This window comes from Crocuta crocuta, unplaced genomic scaffold, assembly GCF_008692635.1.
Source record: "Crocuta crocuta isolate KB4526 unplaced genomic scaffold, BGI_CrCroc_1.0 scaffold134, whole genome shotgun sequence".
NCBI lineage: Eukaryota > Metazoa > Chordata > Mammalia > Carnivora > Hyaenidae > Crocuta > Crocuta crocuta.
In genome coordinates this window covers 4,049,329-4,069,800 of record NW_027530183.1, presented here as the reverse complement: position 1 = coordinate 4,069,800, position 20,472 = coordinate 4,049,329, and the positions used below count along the sequence as shown (strand labels likewise).

Sequence of the window (20,472 nt, the reverse complement as noted above, 5' to 3'; positions counted from 1 at the left end):
TATCTTAATTTACTTGGTCTACTGTTTGCATGTGCTCATTTTTCCATATTCTCCAAAAGGACCCCTTGACCAGAGAAATCTCTTTGCTATCTTTATAACACTTTTTGTTCATCCCTACCCTTTGTTTACTCCGTGTGCCCCCATACTGGTATTTTCCTTTGTTTTCTTTTTCTTTTTCTCAATTTATAATGATTAATTCCATCAAGACAGCTAAAATATATCTCCTTTTCAAAACTTCCTTTTATGTCCCTACCCATTTTGATTGAATGGTTTGTTATGATCTGTATTTGCTTATCTCTACACTATAGTTATTTTATTCTACTCTGTAGTTATTTATATTAGTTTAATAATTCTTCATAGTCTCTGCTTTGTTTCACCCTGAGTATAAATAATCTTGACCATACATTATGTGTTTGGAAGAGTTTTGGTGAAAAAGAATGAACTAATGTATTTATTCATTATTTTCTTACTTAGAATAATTAAGCTATTTAGATACATATATTTTCTATTTAGATTTTCAAGTCTTAAAAATGAAGTGAATGAATTCAGACATTAAATATCTTTTATTTTCTAATGTCTAAAGTAATCTTAGGCATAATTTTATCCATTTTATATGATAATTTTAAACACAAATATGGAATGTATAATTCTGAAATTCTGAATTGAAGCATGCCTTCCACCATAACAAATACTTTGACAATTAGTACTATTTTAAAAAGTATCAGCAATTAATTCCTTTCATTCTTGAGTAAATGCAATATTGTTTTTAGTATGAAAAGATAGATAAAGTTTCAAGAACTTTGAAAATTGTCTGAGAATAGTGACTATAAAATCATCTGTTACCAAATTGCTTTAAAGGGAGATGCCTTGAAGATATTTTCTGAGTTTCAATAAAGCAAAATGTATGTTTAAGTGGTAGAGTCACCTTTCCATTCTTCAATGGTGTGTTCTCTTTCATCCAACTGTTTGTCATATATCTGAGGTGGAGGCTGCAGAATAAAAACAAACAATAAACTTTGTGTAATAACTCAAATATAACTAAACATTTAGAGCGCATGGGAGTAACTTGCTATCATTGATTTGGGTGGTGATGAGAATCTCACATAATTTTGGGGGTAATTGCAGTGGTGCAGAAGTTAAAATTTCCCCATAGACTTACAAAGGATTCATTTATACACCAATAGTAAAGCAGCAGAATCCAAATTCGTACTTCCCAAAACCTTCTGATTCAGAAACCAAATTTAAGCAACTAATATAGCCAATCTTTAAAAAGCAAAAAAAATATTACATTACAAGGATCCAGAAGCTATTTCCTCCATTCACTTGCTTTATAACAGAACCCTACCCAAACTATCCCCCACTGATAAGATTTTATTCCATTCTCAGACCTTCTTGAAGAAGAATCTTTACTATCTCTTAATAGTCATAGTACTCATCCCTAGTATAAAGGCATATTTTAAAAAAAATTTTAATGTCTTATTTATTTCTGAGAGAGACAGAGAGACAGTGTGAGCAGGGGAGGGTCAGAGAGAGAGGGAGATACAGAATCCAAAGCAGGCTCCAGGCTCTGAGCTAGCTGCCAGCACAGAGCCCAACTTAGGGCTCGAACACACGAACCGTGAGATCATGACCTGAGCTGAAGTTGGATGCTTAACCGACTGAGCCACCCAGGCGCCCCTAAAGGCATGTTTAGATCTAATCAGCCTTTTATATTTTTTGTGAAGCATCATAAAATATCTTTATATATAGCTGTGTGCTCAATATTTAAATGATATTTTCTCCCCTCAGGCAGAAGACTCTGCCAATTGTTTATAGAGGTGGGTCACTGTAAACCTGAGAGACCCCTTGGTTAGCCCTCTCTAGGATGCATCATATGAGAGGACCTTCAGTCTGACTTATGGCATCAGCATTTTTCTTGTTATGAAGAGTTCAAAGATGCAAAAGAAGAGAGTTTCATAAATCTAGGTGACTTCCAGGAAGGAGGGTCTCATATAGATTCTCTGATCTCTTCTTCCTGATGAAGAGGAATAAGATCTCCGTATAGGGAAGATGTATCATGATGACCTATGGTAGTTCTACCTCAAGCCAAGAGACGGAAAGAAAAAAAAAACTGCTTGGAAAAATATATCACAATGAAGTAGATGGAGAAGGAGCTAAAAAGCTCCATTGGCTGGCAATGGGTTGAATAAAATAAGAACTACCAATTTCTGGTGCCATGAGTCAGGGGACCCTAGAATTCAACTTGCCTAACACTCCAAAAGCAATACTCATTGTATGAAACTCAAAAAGTTACTCAATAAAGTGACTCAGGCCTATGAACATGCATTCCTCAAAAATGGCTGTCATATGAAGGCTTTAGACAAGACTTTCAGGGACAGCCCCTGGTTCTGTTGGAGGTTGTTGGCCAGTGAGTAGCACCTTACTACTATAGTCGTCCTTCTTTATTGCATTCAGAACCTCTGATAGACTGAATCATGACAGACATAAATATTCGTTCTAGTCCTGGTTTGCTGGGGTAGCCTTACATACTACAGAGTAGCTGTATATGAAAATAAAAGAATTTGCTCCCTTGTGGTCAGAAAACTTAATACAATACTGAATTAATGAGAAATAACTACTGATGATGCCAGACATTCCTTTAACTCCTATAATTGTCACTGGAGCAGAAGACTTTAAACCACCTACTGTGATTCAAACATGGCTGGCTGAGTGGTCTTTCCTGGAAGAACTAAGCAAGAACTAAGCAAAAACGAGACCCCACCCTATCCAGTGATGCTGTGGGAACACAGAAACACTAATTATATAAACATAAAGGGACTGGGTGATTAGGACTGTCTTCAGGACCTGACTAAGGCAGAATCTTCTACCCCAAATGATAAAGGATTCCCAAATTATAGGAATATTAGGATATAATTACTGAATGAGTAAATTTTTTTTAATTTGTGAAACTGTAATCTAAGTAAATGCAAAGCTAAATTCTGGTTATGTAAAGACACTTTGCCAAGTGGCAGGTTTCCTGCTTTGCCTCTTTCTTTAATTCTGAGGGAAGATCCTCTGCCAAACACAGTGTACACAAGCTCTGAGAGGTCCCCCGAGTTCTATGCTTTGTTGGCACCTCTTTCTTCTAACAATAGATTCAGTTCAGGATCTTATGTGGCTGGCTTCTCCATTAAGTGGATTTTTCCATTCAAGTTTCAAAATTGAACACGGTTCAAGAGTACAGTTCCTGCCAAAGTGTATAAATGCCATTTTTTCTCTGCAACAAAACTGTTTTGAGAGAGGCTTTCCTTGGAACTTCATCATACAGCTGTTGGTAGTGTATAAAGCATGAAATACATAGACTTTAACCACAAACAAACTACAAAGAGAGAAAAAGTACTGAGTCCAAGGTTTTTCCTTTCAACAAACCAAAAGGGCTTCAAAACATACTTGCATTATAGTTATGACCAAAAGGGCTACATGTTCAGAGTTGTGGGGTTTTTTTGTTTAAGAGGAAATGCAATCACCTAAGGGTACATGCACATAAAGATGTCTTCTACATAAAAATATAAAAGAGGAATTGGCCAATAATCTAAGAGTGTAATATCATATTCAAACATACATACATATATATGTATGTATATACATATATATGCATATATATGTGCTTGTACCACAATCTTTCAATGCAACTTTCCATAACACTCTCTGCCTCCATCCTCTAAAGAGAAGCTAGTGTTTTATTGCTCAGTTGTCCCTACCGTTATTAAACAGGAAGGATTCTCTTTTTCCAGGTAACAGTGTAAATAAAAAAGAAATGAGGAATGAGGATAAAAAGAAGGGCCCCAGAGGATATTTCAGGAAAATTTACTAGATTAGAGCAATTTTAGATGGGAGAAAATTAAGGATACGATGAAATTAAAGACAATATATGGAAAGTTATTAAGGATTGTGACTTGCATGCTTTTGAATATTCCTTAAGAGACTGAAGATTTCTTTCTGTTATTTTGGAAGATTTTGGACTCTACATCCTTGCTTGAAACTCTTACAGACATTGAGACATGAATTCAAATGGATTACATAAAAAATAAATTAATATGGATTAGATATGTTTCATATTTATGTTATTATATATACATGTTTTAATAAATCAGACAACACATAGACAAATACATAACCACTGAGTTAGCAAATATTAGAATTAATTTATTTGTTTCTTAAATTCATTCATTCAGTAAAAGTCTTGGACACCTAATATACACCATACCATATTAAAAATTGAAACTTCAAAACTGAATGATATGGATGCCGACCTCAAGGAGATCACAATTTAGTGGACTGATATAAAACAGAAAATTAGTACACAACATGATAAAAAATATGTATGTGATATAGAGGAACAGAATGAAATCTTAACAGAACCCTAGGAAATCATTTTACTTCTTGGAGTAGATGACATCTATGAACAAAAGATGATTTCAGGTCAAAGACATAGAACCTAGAAAACAGCATAGTCGTGTAGGTGGTGTATGCATGTTTGTTTGTTTGGGTGCACACACACACAAAGACAACTGGAAGCAAATCTTTGATAGTAACATATGACATATGTCATCAGAAGTGACAAGCGGTAAGAGCTGTGCCTAGGGAAGATGGGTCAGGCAAAGGCTAGGTCAAGGATGGTCTTCGGTACCATGATATGGAGCAAAGACTTCTTCCTGAAGTGGAGGAGAAGCCATTGAAGAATTTAAGAGAATGACATGGACAAATCTATGGCTGGGTTGGAGAAAGACACAAGTGAAATCAGAAAGATTTAGGGAGCTAATGTATGATCTAGAAAATAAATTAAAAGGTTTGACTAGAAGATGGAAGGAAGATGAATAGAAAATATAGATTCAAGAATTAGTAGATATTAATATTTATTTAATATTAATTAATAAATTAAAGTGGTAGAATTTTGTTTTTTATTAAATGTGCATAATGAGAAAAAATGATTCCCAGATTACTAAGCTAAATAGCTGGACAATTATGGTTTTTATAGAGCTGTCTAAAGGGACAGAGAATGGAAAAAGAAATGAGATTGGTAGAGAGGTAAGCCAAGTGCTATGTGGATACAGAGGTCTATTTGAGAATTAAGTAAATGATCTGATGATCATAGGAATGCTGTTGGCTAGAGATGTATAGATTCAAGACTATCAGCAAGAGGGGTTTGTTGAAATCATGACAGTGCATGAGGTCACCCATAGAGTGAATGCAGGTAGGAAAAGTAAAAGACCAAAATGGACCCCTATCAGACACCAAGGTTTAAAAGTTGACCAGAGGAAGAGAAGTACACTAAGAAGGATAAGGAGGAGAAAGAGAAGAGGAGAAGAAAAGAAGGAACATTTAAAAGGAATATTTTAAAGAAATGCATGGATAATAAAAATATTGTAATGCTATAGAAGTCAAGTGTTCAGAGAGGTTCAAAAAGAGAAAGTAATTATCTATTTCTTGTAAATAAAACAAATGAAGAATTAGTTTTCAAGGAACCAGAAGGATATGATAAAAAGCATGACTTTGAAGCTCATAAAGGTTTCCAAACTTCAAAACTACCACCACACCCAGAAAGATCCAGATAGATCCTTGATGGAGTACTTTAATGCCCGATAGCACCTAAAAAAGCAGAATGATATAGAAGAAATATCCTCAATACCAATATGGATATTATATATAAACAAAACAAAAAGAAACTGCAGAATAGACTGGGACAGTAAAAAAGGAAATAAAGGAAGGAAAGGAAAGAAACGAAGGAAAGGAAAGGAAAAGAAGGGAAGAGAAGGAAAGGGAAACTAAGATTCAAAAAACATTCTTCTAAAGATATCTTGAAGTCATATAACTAATTAATGGTCGATCTTTGATTAAAACTCAACTTAAAAAATAATTCAGAGCAAACGTTAATAGAGATTAATCTAAAATAAGAGATAATGAAACAATATTTAAAGTAAACATCTTTATAAAATAAGAAATAGAAACACAAGCCAGTAGGGTGATTGTATATCTCACTTTTCTCAAAACCATCCCAGTTTTTGCTTGTTGTCCTTATAGCTACTTACAGTCCTCAGGCTTTTATTCTCACAAGTGTTTGGAAGACAATTATATGAGCATACTACATAGCAGTGTTATGACATGGCATTTTGGTTTCTACTACTGGAGGCTCAACAATTTCAGCTGTCTACCCCTTTCCTGCTCTAAGGCATCATGTCAGCATTTTCTTCCATTTCCTCCATTTTATTTTTTATTTATTTTTTTTAAATGTTTTTATTTATTTCTAGGAGAAAGAGAGAGAGACAGTGTGAGCAGGGGAGGGTCAGAGAGAGAGGGAGTCACAGACTGAAACAGGCTCCAGGCTCCGAGCTGGCAGTCAGCACAGAGCCCGACGCGGGGCCCGAACCCACGAACCGCGAGATCATGACCTAAGCGAAAGTCGGATGCTTAACCGACTAAGCCACCCCGGTGCCCCTATTTCCTCCATTTTTAAAAATGTAAAACTTAACTATAAAATATGGCTTTTGCCAGAAAGCACTAAAGGAGTACAATACTACATAATAAAATTGGGATTGAGTAATTTGAGTCCTGTCAGCATTCTTTTGAGTTCTTGCAGCTGAACATGATTTCTTGCTGAAGAGATCTCTTTACGCAGTATCTATTCAAATTCCTAATTGATTCCCCAAAGGTACAACTTGCTCTCTTGTGACTTCATTTTATGTCACATATTTAAGTAATGCTTCATTAATTAAAATGTATGAATTTATTCTTTCCTTAATCTTCAAAATAACCCTGTCTTCAACAGCATCATAGAATGTTAGAGATGGAAGAGAGTTTTAAAGGTTATCTAGTGCCACTCTTATGCGATTTGCAAATGAGAATATAAAAACCACACAGTTGATTTGTCCACGGTCATAGAGCTAATTAGTGGCAGAGTAAGAATAAAATGCACGATCTCTTATGGGGAAAGACGGAATGGAGGAATTCTAATGGGTTGCAGAAATGTTAAGTTTAATAATTCAACACTTACAAAGGATTTCCATGAGTGACAAATTTGAGCCTGCCACTCTGATTTCTGTTCCAATTTTCTGTCAGTCTACACACATAGCTAGATCTGGCAAACATCACCCAAATAGTCAACACTTACATCCTGAATGCTTTTGGTCAAAATATCTTGGACAACATCAAAACTTCTATACATGTGAATATCAAAAGAGATGAGAACCAGATATGAGAAATCTAAGTCATGCAAAGTTGTTTATCCTAACCAGTTTTGAGCCCTGATTTAACATTGTTTCTGTATCTGCCATGTTCTGAACCATATGACAATCATCAAGTTGGTGTTTGTTTTCTGCTTTTTTTGTCCTAATTAAGCATACAGTATGGTTTTGTTCCACTTTTTCTGTGTTCTGCTGTCATGTTGAAAATGCCTCATTTGAAAGCTTTAAATAGCATTTTCTTTTAGTGTATGCATTCTCTATTAACTTGGCAGCTGGATCAAAGAAAATGATATTATGTCTTATTGAAATGTGCTTTGTTTTTTCATATTGACTTTTGCAACTTGAAGAATGTGAAAAGATGCATGATTCATTGTAAGACTTCAACCAAGAAGGGTGAATTTTAGTATAACATTAGACCAGAAAATCCATTTAAAAAAATGTGCAAAATTTGATTTGTATTTCCATGAATCTATACATATAGAATACTTTTCCAAATGTATCCTCAATTTTTGATGAATGGAATTTCCTAAAATTTTAACCTCCTCAGTGGAAAATTAATATTTAGATGGAATAATTTTTATGCCTATTGCACTAAATGATATCTACTATTTTACAGTTATGTTTTAGCTAATGACACTGTTTAGTACATTCAATTTTTTTCTCAAACTTTATATACTGGTAGCATCAAGAACATTTCACTATCCACAATGGAGTTCAATATTTGCTTAACAGTCTTACCAACTATCTTATAAATTAGTACAATAAAAGTACAATAGCAATATGCACAATTTATCAAAATAGCTGGCTACATTATATTTTCCAGAGTTACATTGGTTGTAATCTTATACTGTAATCTTATTATGCAGTAACCAATGACTTGGTTTCCAATTACCAAAAACTTCAGTGTCTTCTAAAAGTAGGCAAATGGCAACTTGTAATGTACTATCTGTTGATTTTTTTTAAATTTCTCAAGCAAGTTTTAGAAACTGGGTCCGTGCTTTTGTATAGAAATTAAAGAATCTAATACAACAAATGAAGTAAATGTCCTTTAAAAGTCTGATAAATTGAGAGTACTCCACACCTGTTTCTGGAAACTAAAATGATTATTTCTCCTTTCCTAAGTTGCCTTACATTTGGTTCCCAAGCAGAGCCCCAGAAGTGCTCTCAGGGGTACCCTGGAAGAGCAGAAAGGAAGATAAGTAGGCAAGCATGAATGTCAAAACAGAATGACCTTAACAAGAATTGCTTTGGTCCAAAAGCCAGGCTATTCTATGTCAAAGAGTAAGTGTGATAATAAATGAAGATTTGTGAGACTGAATCACTCCTTTAAGAAGTGTATGGGTGGGGGGGAGAGAATGGTAACTTTTGACAATTTGGATATAAGGAAGAAGTATAGGATGACTCCCAAGGATTTGCTTCAATCATATGGGAGGAAAGTGGTGCCATAGATTGAAAGGTGTGAGTTAGGGTGGGGGGATGGGGGCACCTGGGTGGTTCAGTTGGTTAAGCATCCAACTTTGGCTCAGGTCATGATCTCATGGTTTGTAACTTTGAGCCCTGCATCGGGCCCTGTGCTGACAGCTCAGAGCCTGGAGCCTGCTTCAGATTCTATGTCTCCCTCTATCTCTCTGACCCACCTCTGCTCATGTTCTGTCTCTCGAAAATGAATAAAAATGTTTAAAAAGTTAAAAAAAAAAATAAAGGTGTGATGTGGGGGAGGAGAAGGTGGTGGTTTTGTGTGAATGGGGATACATCCATTTCAATATTTGACATGTTAATTTTGAGATGCCATTTTAAATGTCAGTGGTATTAGATTTACAGATCTGTAATTCAGGACAACTCTATGGGACAATGCCTAGATTTGAGAGTCATTTGTGGTACTTAAAATTAAGGCTGTAGTCAAAGATAAGATTCTCAGGGTAAAAAAGAAATTAGGGCTATAGGAGAGAATGCCTGGGATTCACAACTCTAGGAAGAGAAAACAAAAAGTAATAGACACTGGAGAACAAAAGTAGTGTCACCATAGCAGTCAAGGGGTAAATATATCAAGAAGGAGAGTGTTGTCTACCTATTAAAATAGCAAAGATGACAGTTTTTTGGACATGGCACCTAGGAGGCTACTGGTGATCTTAGAGAAGGCAGTTGCAACGTTTGAGAAGTGAACTACAGTAGTTGAGTAAACAAAGGCTATTTTTCTACAAAAATGTGGCAATAAAAGTGGAGGCTACTTCCACTGTTAATGGCACCTTTCACTGATAAAAGTATAGTAAAAAAAATGCTTTCTTTTTTCTTTAAAATGAAGGGAGCTAGACAATGTTTACTGGTATAATTATCAGTGGTATTTGATAGGATGCATACAGAGAAAGAAAAGACTCACAGGCAGAAAAGAAAATCCACACACACAAAAGTACTGTATCCTGAGGTTTCCTGGACTTTGTGTAAGTGACTCTATCACAGCATTATCACTTTAGCCTCCTTTACATCATCTTCATCTAGGACCAGTCATAGAGAGCTGATTTTCATATATTATCTCATTTAGTCCTAACAACAACCCTTCTCTTTTAGGTATACAGCTAAAGCATGAAGAGATTAATCTATAAGTAAGTGGTGGACGTGGTGTTTAAACCCAAATCCAACTGGATATAATATCCATATTCTTTGCAACCAACTATAGCTTATAATACAGTTCCTGCTAATCCAACTTTTGGAAATAAATATACTTAAAAAGTTTTCTTAGTTAACAAAGCAACAGAGAACAAGGGAAAAGTCCATAATACTTTCTTTAGCTGGAGGAACCCTCATAATGCTAGTAATTAGTATTACAGACCCAAATTTCCAAATCCACTCAATCAAGGGGTTGGTATATGCACTGTATTGTGATGCTGCCACCTTGTGGTCAGAAAAAAATCAAATATTAAGTAAGGTGCTTCAGTGTGAGTTCATCATTTTCATCAAATTGCTCACACTCATGAGTTATCAACTATGGTTGCACACTGAAGCCATCTGTGACCTTTAAAAATGCTGATGCCCAAATTGCGCCTCCAGAAATTCCAATTTAATTGGTCTGGAGTGAGATCTGGGCATCAGGATATTTCAGTGCTCCCCAGGTATTCTCGTGTGCAGCCAAGATTAAGACCTCTGTTCTAACTATTTATACAGTATTCAAAGCAAGTTTTGTCATTTGATTAAGTATGCTTCAATAGTATATATGTAAGAGAAAATGACAGAGAAGCTATGTGATTTTTCTCTTAATCTTCAATGATACCTATTTGTTGGTAGAATAAAACAATTCGTGGATATAAATCATCAGATGCTATGGTTTTAAAGAAGAGCAAAGGAGAGGCTTGTGAATTTTAATTACAGTGGACATGAGATTTGTATCTCAGAGTCAAATTCAGTCTTTGGAAAAAATGAGCGAGAAGAGTCTCTAAACTTCTTGAATCAGTCATAGATTTTCTGACTGGAACAATGGAAAGAGAACTGCCCTCAGAGCACCCTTGACCCTGACACTAGTAAGATGAGTGACCTTGGGTAAGTCATTTTGTTTGTTGTGACTCTTAAGCATCTGGAAAGAGTTTCATAAATTGCTTTGTTCAGGAAGAAACAAATTCCAAATGTATAACAAATATCATTCCAGGTAATTTGGCAAATCTCTTCTGAGGACCGGTAATGTGCAGAGCATTGTATGATAATTTGTTATATATGAAAAGCACTAGAGTTGTCTTGAGACCTCATATCACTAAGTGACCAGAGGAACTTTGAAAGCTAGCAGTGCAAATTTTAATTATAATGTGAACTAAGAATAATTAGAAAGCTTAATTAAATAATGCTCTAGAGGCTTACAAGAAAGTTAAATTTAGATTTCTTTATTTTTCACTTTGTTCTGTAGCTTTCTCAGTGGTTAGGCCACAAATTTATTTGCTTTATTCCATCAAAAAGTTTAATCATGTCTTGAAAATGGAAATTCTCTGCTGTTCCTTGGAAACTAAATTTTTCTATCGTTCTTTAATCAAAAAGGCTGAGTGATTGCATCACCAATCATGCAGTGTTCAAGTCATTAATCGTTCTTTTTCATTCATTCAACATGTGGTTATTAACCAACTACAATTCATTCTTAAATTCCACCACTCTAAATCCAAAATCTAATCATTTACAACTCATGTTGATTTTAGTTTCTAAACCTCTCTTTAGTCTTTTGCCTGTGTCTACCCTCAGACACCATCAGTTCTAATCTATGTTTCTACAGGTTTGTTCCCCCGCCTTCCATCTTCCTTTTCTCTACTCCAGTATCATTTTGCAGACAGAGTGACCTTATAAAAGTTCAAATCCTATAATGCTATTCTTCTGTTTGCTAGTTTTGAATGGCTTTCCTTCACACTTAGGATAAAGAACATGCTCATAATGTTTATTCACTCCTTCCTTACCTGGTCCCTGCCTACAGCCCAAATCATTTCTCACTTTTCTCTACTGAGTCAGCCCCAATGATGTGTGGTTCTCCCAAACTTCTCCTAATCCTGGGATTTAGCATAACCCTTTCTTCTACCTGTCTTTTTCCACTTGGATAATTCTTGCTTTACCTTTCGTGTTTCTATTTAGGTATTAATCCCTCCAAGGAGCTTTCTCTAACCCACGTTACTAAGTTGAGGTTTTTCCTATGTGCATCAATTTACTTAAAATTTGGACTACTTATCACCCAACATCTACTGTTTTATTCTCAATAAACTGGGGACAACATCTCGATGACAAAGATTGTATCTTTGTTTATCAGAGTCTAACAGTGTACAAAGTACATAATAGACATTCAACACTTCTTTGATAACATTTGAGTAAAGATTTGATTGAATTAATGGAGGAAGCCATGTAGATATCTGGGGGAAGAATGGTTAAGGCAGAGGAAACTGCAATGCAAAGGCCCTGGTGGGGGAGCTTGCTTCGCATGCTAAGGAACAGCAAGGAAGCCAGTACACTAGAGCTGAGTGGAAAGAGAAGAGTACAGAAAATGAAGTCAGAAAGTAATCAGGAGCCAGATCAAGTAGAGCAATGTTTGGGTCTTTACTAGCACCTTTAAGGTAACCAAGAATAATGGACTGAGATAGAAAATATCAGAGTATGAAAGTTTTCCATGTATGTATGCGTGTGTGCACGCGCATGTGTGTGTTTGTATGTGTGTGTGTGTGTGTGTGTGTGTGTGTATACTGGGTCACAATATAAAACATCTTTCTTACTATGGATTATGATAACAAAATTTGGAAGAACACAGAAGTACAGCCTTATAAACCATTGCAAGCACTTCGAATTTTATTATAAACAGAATGAGAAGCCAGTGGGGAGTATTAATTGAGTAATTATGTAGCCTGCTTCACATTTTAAGAGGAAAACTCTAGGCACTCTGGAGGACAGACTGCAGGAGATATAAGAGGGCAAGAAGACAAGTTGGAAACTAGGACATGGTCTAGGGTAGAGATGATGTTTACGTAGACCAACAGATGAGGAGTGACCCAAGTCAGGAAGTATTTAGAAGGCAAGGTCGGTAAGATTGGTTGAGGATAATCATCAGTTTCTAGAGATTTCCTGAGGTTTAAATAAGGTTGGACATGGAAAGGTTTTTATAATCACTAGAGAAGCGCTCAGCATAGTATAGTTGAATTCAATTAAAATTAAATATATTGGTCATACAATATGCATTAGCCAGTTTTCTGTACTCAGTAGGTAAAGCTGAATTTCTGCTCCCAAGGAACTTTACAGCAGTGGAATTGGGAAGGATAGACCTAAATGTGAATATTTCAGCATAATGTGTGATATGATAACGTCATATGGAAGATTATAAAGAAAAAATGTTAACTTAAAATTTTGTGAAGGAAAACCTTTTACTGTAAGACTTTCCACAGGCAAAAGGCCACATTCGTCTCAATGAGACATTATAAGATAAAAATGAGCTTTTAAAGAAGCTAGAAAAACATTCTGGGTGAAAACTCAATACATTGAACACAAATATTGCTGAATCAGCCTATAAAGAATGCATTTGTACCTGTGCCCTATAGTCACAAAACAGAAGCAAAAAGAACAGAGGGAAACATCTTCAGCACTTCTATATTAGTAACATGACTCAATCACAATCCATCTTAAAGACATTAACCAGAAAAAACCATACTCCTCTAATTAGCATAAATGAGCAGCCCTAAGATACAAATCCACAGTGAATACAGAAACATAGTTATAGATTAGAAACTTTATTAAGGAAAATGAGTTTACCTACACTTTACCATCATTATAAGAATATTATTGTATTTTAATGTAAAATTTAATGCTTTTAAATTCCAAAATACTTTTCTTAATTTAAAAATGATTTATACAAATTTTTATTTTTTCTCTCCTGCACTGATTTTGCTGAAAAATCTAGAACATGACATAAAGTTTCAAGATCAATAAAACTTTTCAATCAAGTATAAAGAGTTCTACTAATCTAATAATAACTGCCCCTCTCTATATATGGTTCAATGCATCTGGCATATTATACAAAAAAAGTTCATGTACCATTTTATACACAATATGTTTATCAGAAAAAAGTGTCAAATGTTATTATTTTAAATTTATTTCTATTCTACATTTTATCATTATTAAATTATTAGAATTATTATTTTATATTTATTATTATATTTACATAATTTTAACTTATTAAAAGACTTACTTTGTAATGAAAAATAGGACTTTTTAAAGGATACTGTGATATAATGAAATGAACACTGGCTGAGAGCCTTGGTTTTTAGCTGTGAGACTGTGCAAAAGTCAATTTAAAATTATGTAAAATAGGAATAATGGGATCTAGACTTTTGGCTGGAGTAACGCAGGATAGTAACACGGGTGGGAAGGTTAAATAAAACAGTCAATATAAAAGTGATTATAAACACTTCATTAATTTAATGAATTACTGTAAACATACAGTGTGCTAGGAACGTGTAGGGTCTTAGATAATGCTGATGAATGAGACAACCCCCTTGCCCTCAAGTGGTTCCTATAACAATAATATTTAAGGTATGTGCAGTGAGGACAAAGTGTCCCGAGGTAGAAGGGTGATAGGGTAGGACACAGAATCACCTGAGGGTGAGGGACTACTTCCAGTTAACAATTTGACCACAAGAATCTGACACACCCCACACATCCCATCAAGAATCATTTCCTTCAAGAGGGCTAATGAATTGATGACCATAATGAACTGATGACTGTTTCTCAGTATGTTGTGAAAGCCAAAAGGTCTCACTAATGTAAGGTATCACCATTGCCCCTATTTTTCCATTTAATTAATACATTTCATATAGTGGGCTTTCTTCAAACAGAGCATGTGTTTTCATTCAGTAATGAAATAGTCTGATTAGGGACAAATTTAAAGAGAAAATAACTCTGAGCTTTTTTAATAAGAGAGAAATAAATGACATTTTCATTTACTTTATGTCATATAGGTTAAAACTGTTAGGCTTAAGCTATTTCAATCACACCAGTAGGCTAACAAGTCCTTCTTTAGTAACAGCACATATTTTCAGTTTACTGACCACTTTCACATATTAGACTTTATCTCTTGAAATACTGTTAGATGGGGTATTTCCTGGGTGAAGTTTAGTTATAACAATTATATCACCAAAACTATCTAAAACTATCCCTGAATCTGTTGTTCTTTTTTCATCCCCACTGTCATTTGAAGTTTATTTTATGAGCATCTCTTAACTACTTCTCTTGTTTCATAACTGGTCTTTCTCTAACATTCATCATCCCACCAATTAGAAAAAAAATCATCTACTTAAAACACATATCTCTGATTGATACTCCTCTAGTCATTTCCCCCACCTTCAGTGTGGGTGCTTCCTGGGAAGGACTTAATGGTGCTTCCTGCCACGATCTCTGCTTACATTTCTCACCACCCTAATCCCTGGGCACACTGAATTACGTCACAATTCTTCAGAGGAACTGCAAGAAGGTCTTTCTTCTCTTCTGGCATTTGAATAGGCTGTTTCATTTGTCTAGGAAGGTTTTACTCTTCCACCTCCTTTCCATTTGCTAACTCTTACCCATCCTTCTGGTCCTATCTAAGTCTTTTCTTGCTCCTGAAAGCCTCCTTTGTCTAAGAAAAGGTGGGTAATACATTATTCCTTTTACCACCATAGCACCTTTTCACAGAATTCATTAGAGTGCTTATAATTTATTTATCTATCAACCCTACCATACTCTAAGCTACTAAATAACAGGAACTAAGTCTTCTTCTTATTAGTATAATTAATGAGTCCTCAATTGCCATGTGTTAATTGAAGTTCAATAAAAATTTGGAGAATGAATGAAGTGGACCTGTCCAAGGTAGAACGAAGCCTTGAGTCTGTGGCTTCTTGTTGTAGACCCCAAGTGGTCTCTATTGTGCTCTAATATATTTGTGTATCATGACCTTGATCTCCACACTCTGTAGCTCTTTGTCTTCTCTCATTGCCTACATTAAGTTTGAGGAACTACATTATCTGCTTCAATATTATGAATTAATTCATTGTAAGCCAATTTTTTTGCTTAGATTGTTGCTAAGCCTTCCATTTGTAGTGGAGCTTAAGGACTCTTCTATGAGTGTAAGTGTAAGAATTATGGCCAATAACAAACTTCTTTGTGTCATCTAACAAGAGAAACAAAGCAATGGAGCAGGGAATATGAGCAAGCCTGCTTCAGAAAAAGAAATGGGGACACATAGCTGTATTATGAAAACAGCATTCTGGAGTATATATGAAACACAGTCACCAAAAGTGCTTTTTGCTGAACTTAGTCCAAAATAACAAACATCTTAGATACAAAAACTTCAGAAAAAGTGATTGAGGGATGGCATTTTGTCCATCACTACTTTTAGAAAAACATGAAAAGAGCTCAGTTTTCGAAAAGCATATAAAGATGGGAATCAGTCTCCCTGGAATTGGAAGTTGTGGGGAATTTCTTTTGGTTATGAATTAAAAGCATTTTTCATAAACAATAAATTCCATTCTTTCACATAATATTGTAGGCCAATATTCCACAAATGACCCTGTGAATCTCATATTAAACCTTCACCAAATTATGGAAGTTGGTTTTCATCATTCTTACGACTGTCTTGCCATTAGAAAGAGACATAATAATTTTATTAGAGCACATACTCTGTGAAAGACCATAAACTTTTAATAGACTTATAAAAAGGGAGTGTAACCTTTTCAATATTCTGTCTCATCGTTGGATGAATCCATTTTACCTTCTCCTCACATATAACAGATGCCCTAGGGCCTAAGCAATGGTTCTACACTTGGTAAGAAAATGTTCAGATCCAGCCTTTTCCCTGAATTTGAAGGTTACCATAATTTAGCACTCAAGAATTCTTCCTGCCTACCCTTTTCCTGATTCTTCAGCTCCTCAAACTTCCAGTCTATAGACTTTTGGTTTTAGTTCAGTTCTAATGGCATGTTTACTTCATTTCTGCAGTTTTCATTTAGGCTAAAAAAAGTAAAGATAACATTCTACAGATTAAATAACTGTTTTCACATGACTATACATACATTTTCATCGTCATTAAGGATTATACTTTCTAACTATTTTCCCTTCTATCCTTATAATGTGAAACTTCCCAATTTACCTCTTACCCTTGATACTGTAACCAACTCTAAGCATGATTTCTGATACAAGATGGTTAATTCATTTAGCTCTATGATCTCTCCTGCATAATGAAGAAGTTATGCCTTTTTATGTGTTTTTTGTTCACTTGTTTATTTCACTTTTATATTGAAATGCACAACATAAACACCTTCTTGGAAAACAAAGAAACAAACAAAAGTGTTTGGAGACAAACAGGGCAGAGAAAAATGGATAGTGCAAAGGAAGTAAGTCATTCATTAGGAGAAAGAAAGTAGAAGCAATATATGAGGAAAGTTGGACTTGCCATTATTAGGAAATCTGTCATTCAGTGGAACGATGCCACCAAAAAGCTATAAACCAATTTTCCAACTGAACTCTTGAAAGCTTCATAGCACAAGAAAACATCTAGCTACTTGAAAAGTAGATACTGGCTGTTAATTTCTATTTCTTGAAGAAATGACATTTTTAACTTGTCTAGGACCACAGGAAACTTTTTCATACTGTCAATAAACTTCTAAAAGTCATAATAATGAAAATTGAAAGCATAGCACTTTATTTTTATCTGTCACTTCCACTGACATACCCTTTCTAAAAAAAAGTAGGACCTTTACAGATGAAAAGTTCTTTTCATACAAATAAAAATGATCTCAAGGAAAGAAACTGAGATTTTCTAAAGCAATGCATTAACTCTTCTGGTTACACCTTTAACTGATACCCAACTCTAACAGCAAACTATCCATATTTTGTAGTTCCCTTATCCAAAACTTTCTGTGGTAGACTAGTGCTTTTTAAATATTAGAAGTTGGGGTGCCTGGGTGGCTCAGTCGGTTGAGTGTCTGGCTTCGGCTCAGGTCATGATCTCATGATTTGTGGGTTCAAGCCCCACGTCGGGCTCTGTGCTGACAGCTCAGAGCCTGGAGCCTGTCTTCATATTCTGTGTCTCCATCTCTCTCTGACCCTCCCCTGCTCACACTGTCATTCTCTCTCAAAAAAAAAATTAAAATAAAATAAAATATTAGAAGTTAAATTTGGACATAACATCTCCAAACATATCATAATACTATGAACTGCCATAGGCAATCTCTAGGAAGATGTACACATACAATTACAGGCATGTAATTTCAAGAATTTTTTCATAAGCTCTCAAAAATCTATCAGGGCGCCTGGGTGGCTCAATTGGTTAAGCGTCTGATTTCAGCTTAGGTCATGATCTCACGGTTTGGGAGTTCGAGCCTCGCATCTGGCTCTGTGCTGGCAGCTAGCTCAAAGCCTGGAGCCTGTTTCAGATTCTGTGTCTCCCTCTCTCTCTCTGACCCTCCCCTGCTCATGTTGTCTCTCTCAGAAATAAATAAAACATTAAAAAAAATTTTTTTAATCTGTCCAAGGAATCTCTAGGGGTAAATAAATCCTAGGATAAGAAGGCTTAGTGCTAGATAGTGAGCTCCTAAGGGCAGGGAAACCTGTCCCTCATTTGTGCATCTTACCTTCTGTACAGTGCTCATCATAGTACTGGGAACGTAGTAAGCATTTGTTACATTGAATGGTGCAGGATGGGCATATGTATATTTGGGGATTTTTTAATTTTTTCTTTTAATGTTTTATTTATTTCTGAGAGAGAGAGAGAGCAGGGGAGGATCAGAGAGAGAGGGAGATACAGAATCTGAAGCAGGCTCCAGGCTCTGAGTTAGCTGTCAGCACAGAGCCCGACGCGGGACTGGAACCCACCAACTGTGAGATCATGACTTGAGCTGAAGTCGGACGCTCAACCAACTGAGCCACCCAGACACTCCTGAGGATTTTTTAAAAAGGAGAATATACTATTAAAAAGTTTACCATGTAGTTATATGTCATTGAATCTGGTAGAGACAGAGAAAAGAAAACATTTTAAGTAAAAAACCAGAGTTGATTTAGAATCATAAACAAGGCTAGCCACCAAATAAGCATTATTGCTAGAAATAGAACTAAGTGACCTTGAAATTACAAGGTTTCTACATAGCAATTAACATGTGGACCTTGTAGAAAACCTCACCACCTCTGCAGTTTATTTATCAATAAAGGTTGTATATTGAAAACACTCATAAGGATAGGAGGATGGGTAGGAGTGCCTTAGAGCTGCACTTGAACTTACATAGTTTAGAAGAGATTCTTTTATGAAAAACAAAAAAATTGTGGGGCAGAAACAGTCTAGTTTGATTATGTTAGCAATGCTGCAGGTAGGCAAACAAGGTAGGAACACAAGTTACCAAACAGGTTGTGTTTCCTAGAGATTAGCCATTTTTATGACCTATACAGGGCAAAGTTGTTGAATAGAGATTCTCTCTTCTGACCTACTTCCTATTCTTTCTCCTCTTTGTATTCTTGTTCTTATTATAAAATAGGTTAAGTTTTCATTGACAGCACACCTTAAGGTTCTAACATTGACTTCTTTGCCTATCTCCTAAGGAGCAGCTCTAAAAGAGACAGCACTATTTGTTTTTTGTTTTTCTTCCACAGTTTATGAATTACCCTACCTTGTGGCATCCTAGACAGATTCCATAATTGAATAATCTCCTTTCCAGGATTAAAATATTAAGAAAATAAAATACACTCTCACAAATGCCTATTCTCTTGAGTTAAGTAGGTGAATCTCACAATACCTAGGAAGTCAACTTGGAGAGAAGAAGAAGAAGAAGTCTAGAGATTTGGAAAAACCTGACATAGAACTCAGCCTTTCAAAGAGCACCAGATGTGGAATGTTCTAAAAAGATAATTTCTGCTCCTTCTCCACCTTTTGAAAAGAATTCTCCTTCAGTGGTCCACTCAAGAGATTAACAGTATTCACTGTCTAAAGGGCTCAATGTAAATATGAAAAGAAAAACCTGAGCACAGACTCTACCAATCAGCAAAACAGGTAACGCCTGAGAATGACCTATTCAGCAACTCCAGTTTTGACATTCAAGAATCTTATATAGTGGATTCAAAATATCCCAATGATTTGAAATTAAGAAGAATGTTTTTCTTCAGTACAACAATTTGCTAAAATTAGAGACAAATGAATTAGTGTTTGAGTGAAGTACATATTTTTCTTATAAGTCATGTAGAGAGAAGGGCCACTAAAAGCAGGTGGCTTAATCTGTGTACAACAAACATTTTGACAATCTCTCACCAACATAATACATGGCATCAAAACAATTCCAGTGTGATTCAAAAGATATCTTCACTTTAACAGCTGAGGCACTGGGCATGTAAAATGTACTGCAAGTTATATTTTCTCTAGAAGGCAATTAGTAAATTGCTCACATTTTGCTGCTGAAAGAATACATCAGCATGAACAGATGGAAATTTAGAATTCCACGAATGGCAGATATTAGAAATTAGAGACATTGATTTAACGTTCACCAAGCAAATGAGAATCAAAATATGAATTGCTCTTTCTATAATTAAACACATAATTAGAGTGCATAAAAATTCACACCCATTGTAGCTCATGTTTCTTCCTACATATTTCTAAATTTGTATACATACTGAGTATAACAAAGCTACTTAGAGTTCACCTCCTCACTGAAAGAGTCTTCTATGACACATAGATGGCACCAAGCTATTTCTCAAATTAAGCCTGCCAGAGTGTTGCACTAGCTCTTTCACAGCATGC

The 20,472-nt window shown here is 35.3% G+C and overlaps 1 protein-coding gene across 16 annotated transcripts in view; it reads right to left on the bottom strand.

Annotated features, from left to right (window-relative positions):
* Positions 1-20,472, bottom strand: part of MAPK10 (mitogen-activated protein kinase 10) — a 291,326-nt gene that overhangs the window by 20,486 nt on the left and 250,368 nt on the right. For all 16 annotated transcript variants that reach the window (XM_077765157.1, XM_077765159.1, XM_077765164.1 and 13 more), the window contains one exon: positions 926-989. In XM_077765157.1, the coding sequence (XP_077621283.1) occupies positions 926-989 (64 nt within the window). The remainder of the gene's footprint in view (positions 1-925; positions 990-20,472) is intronic.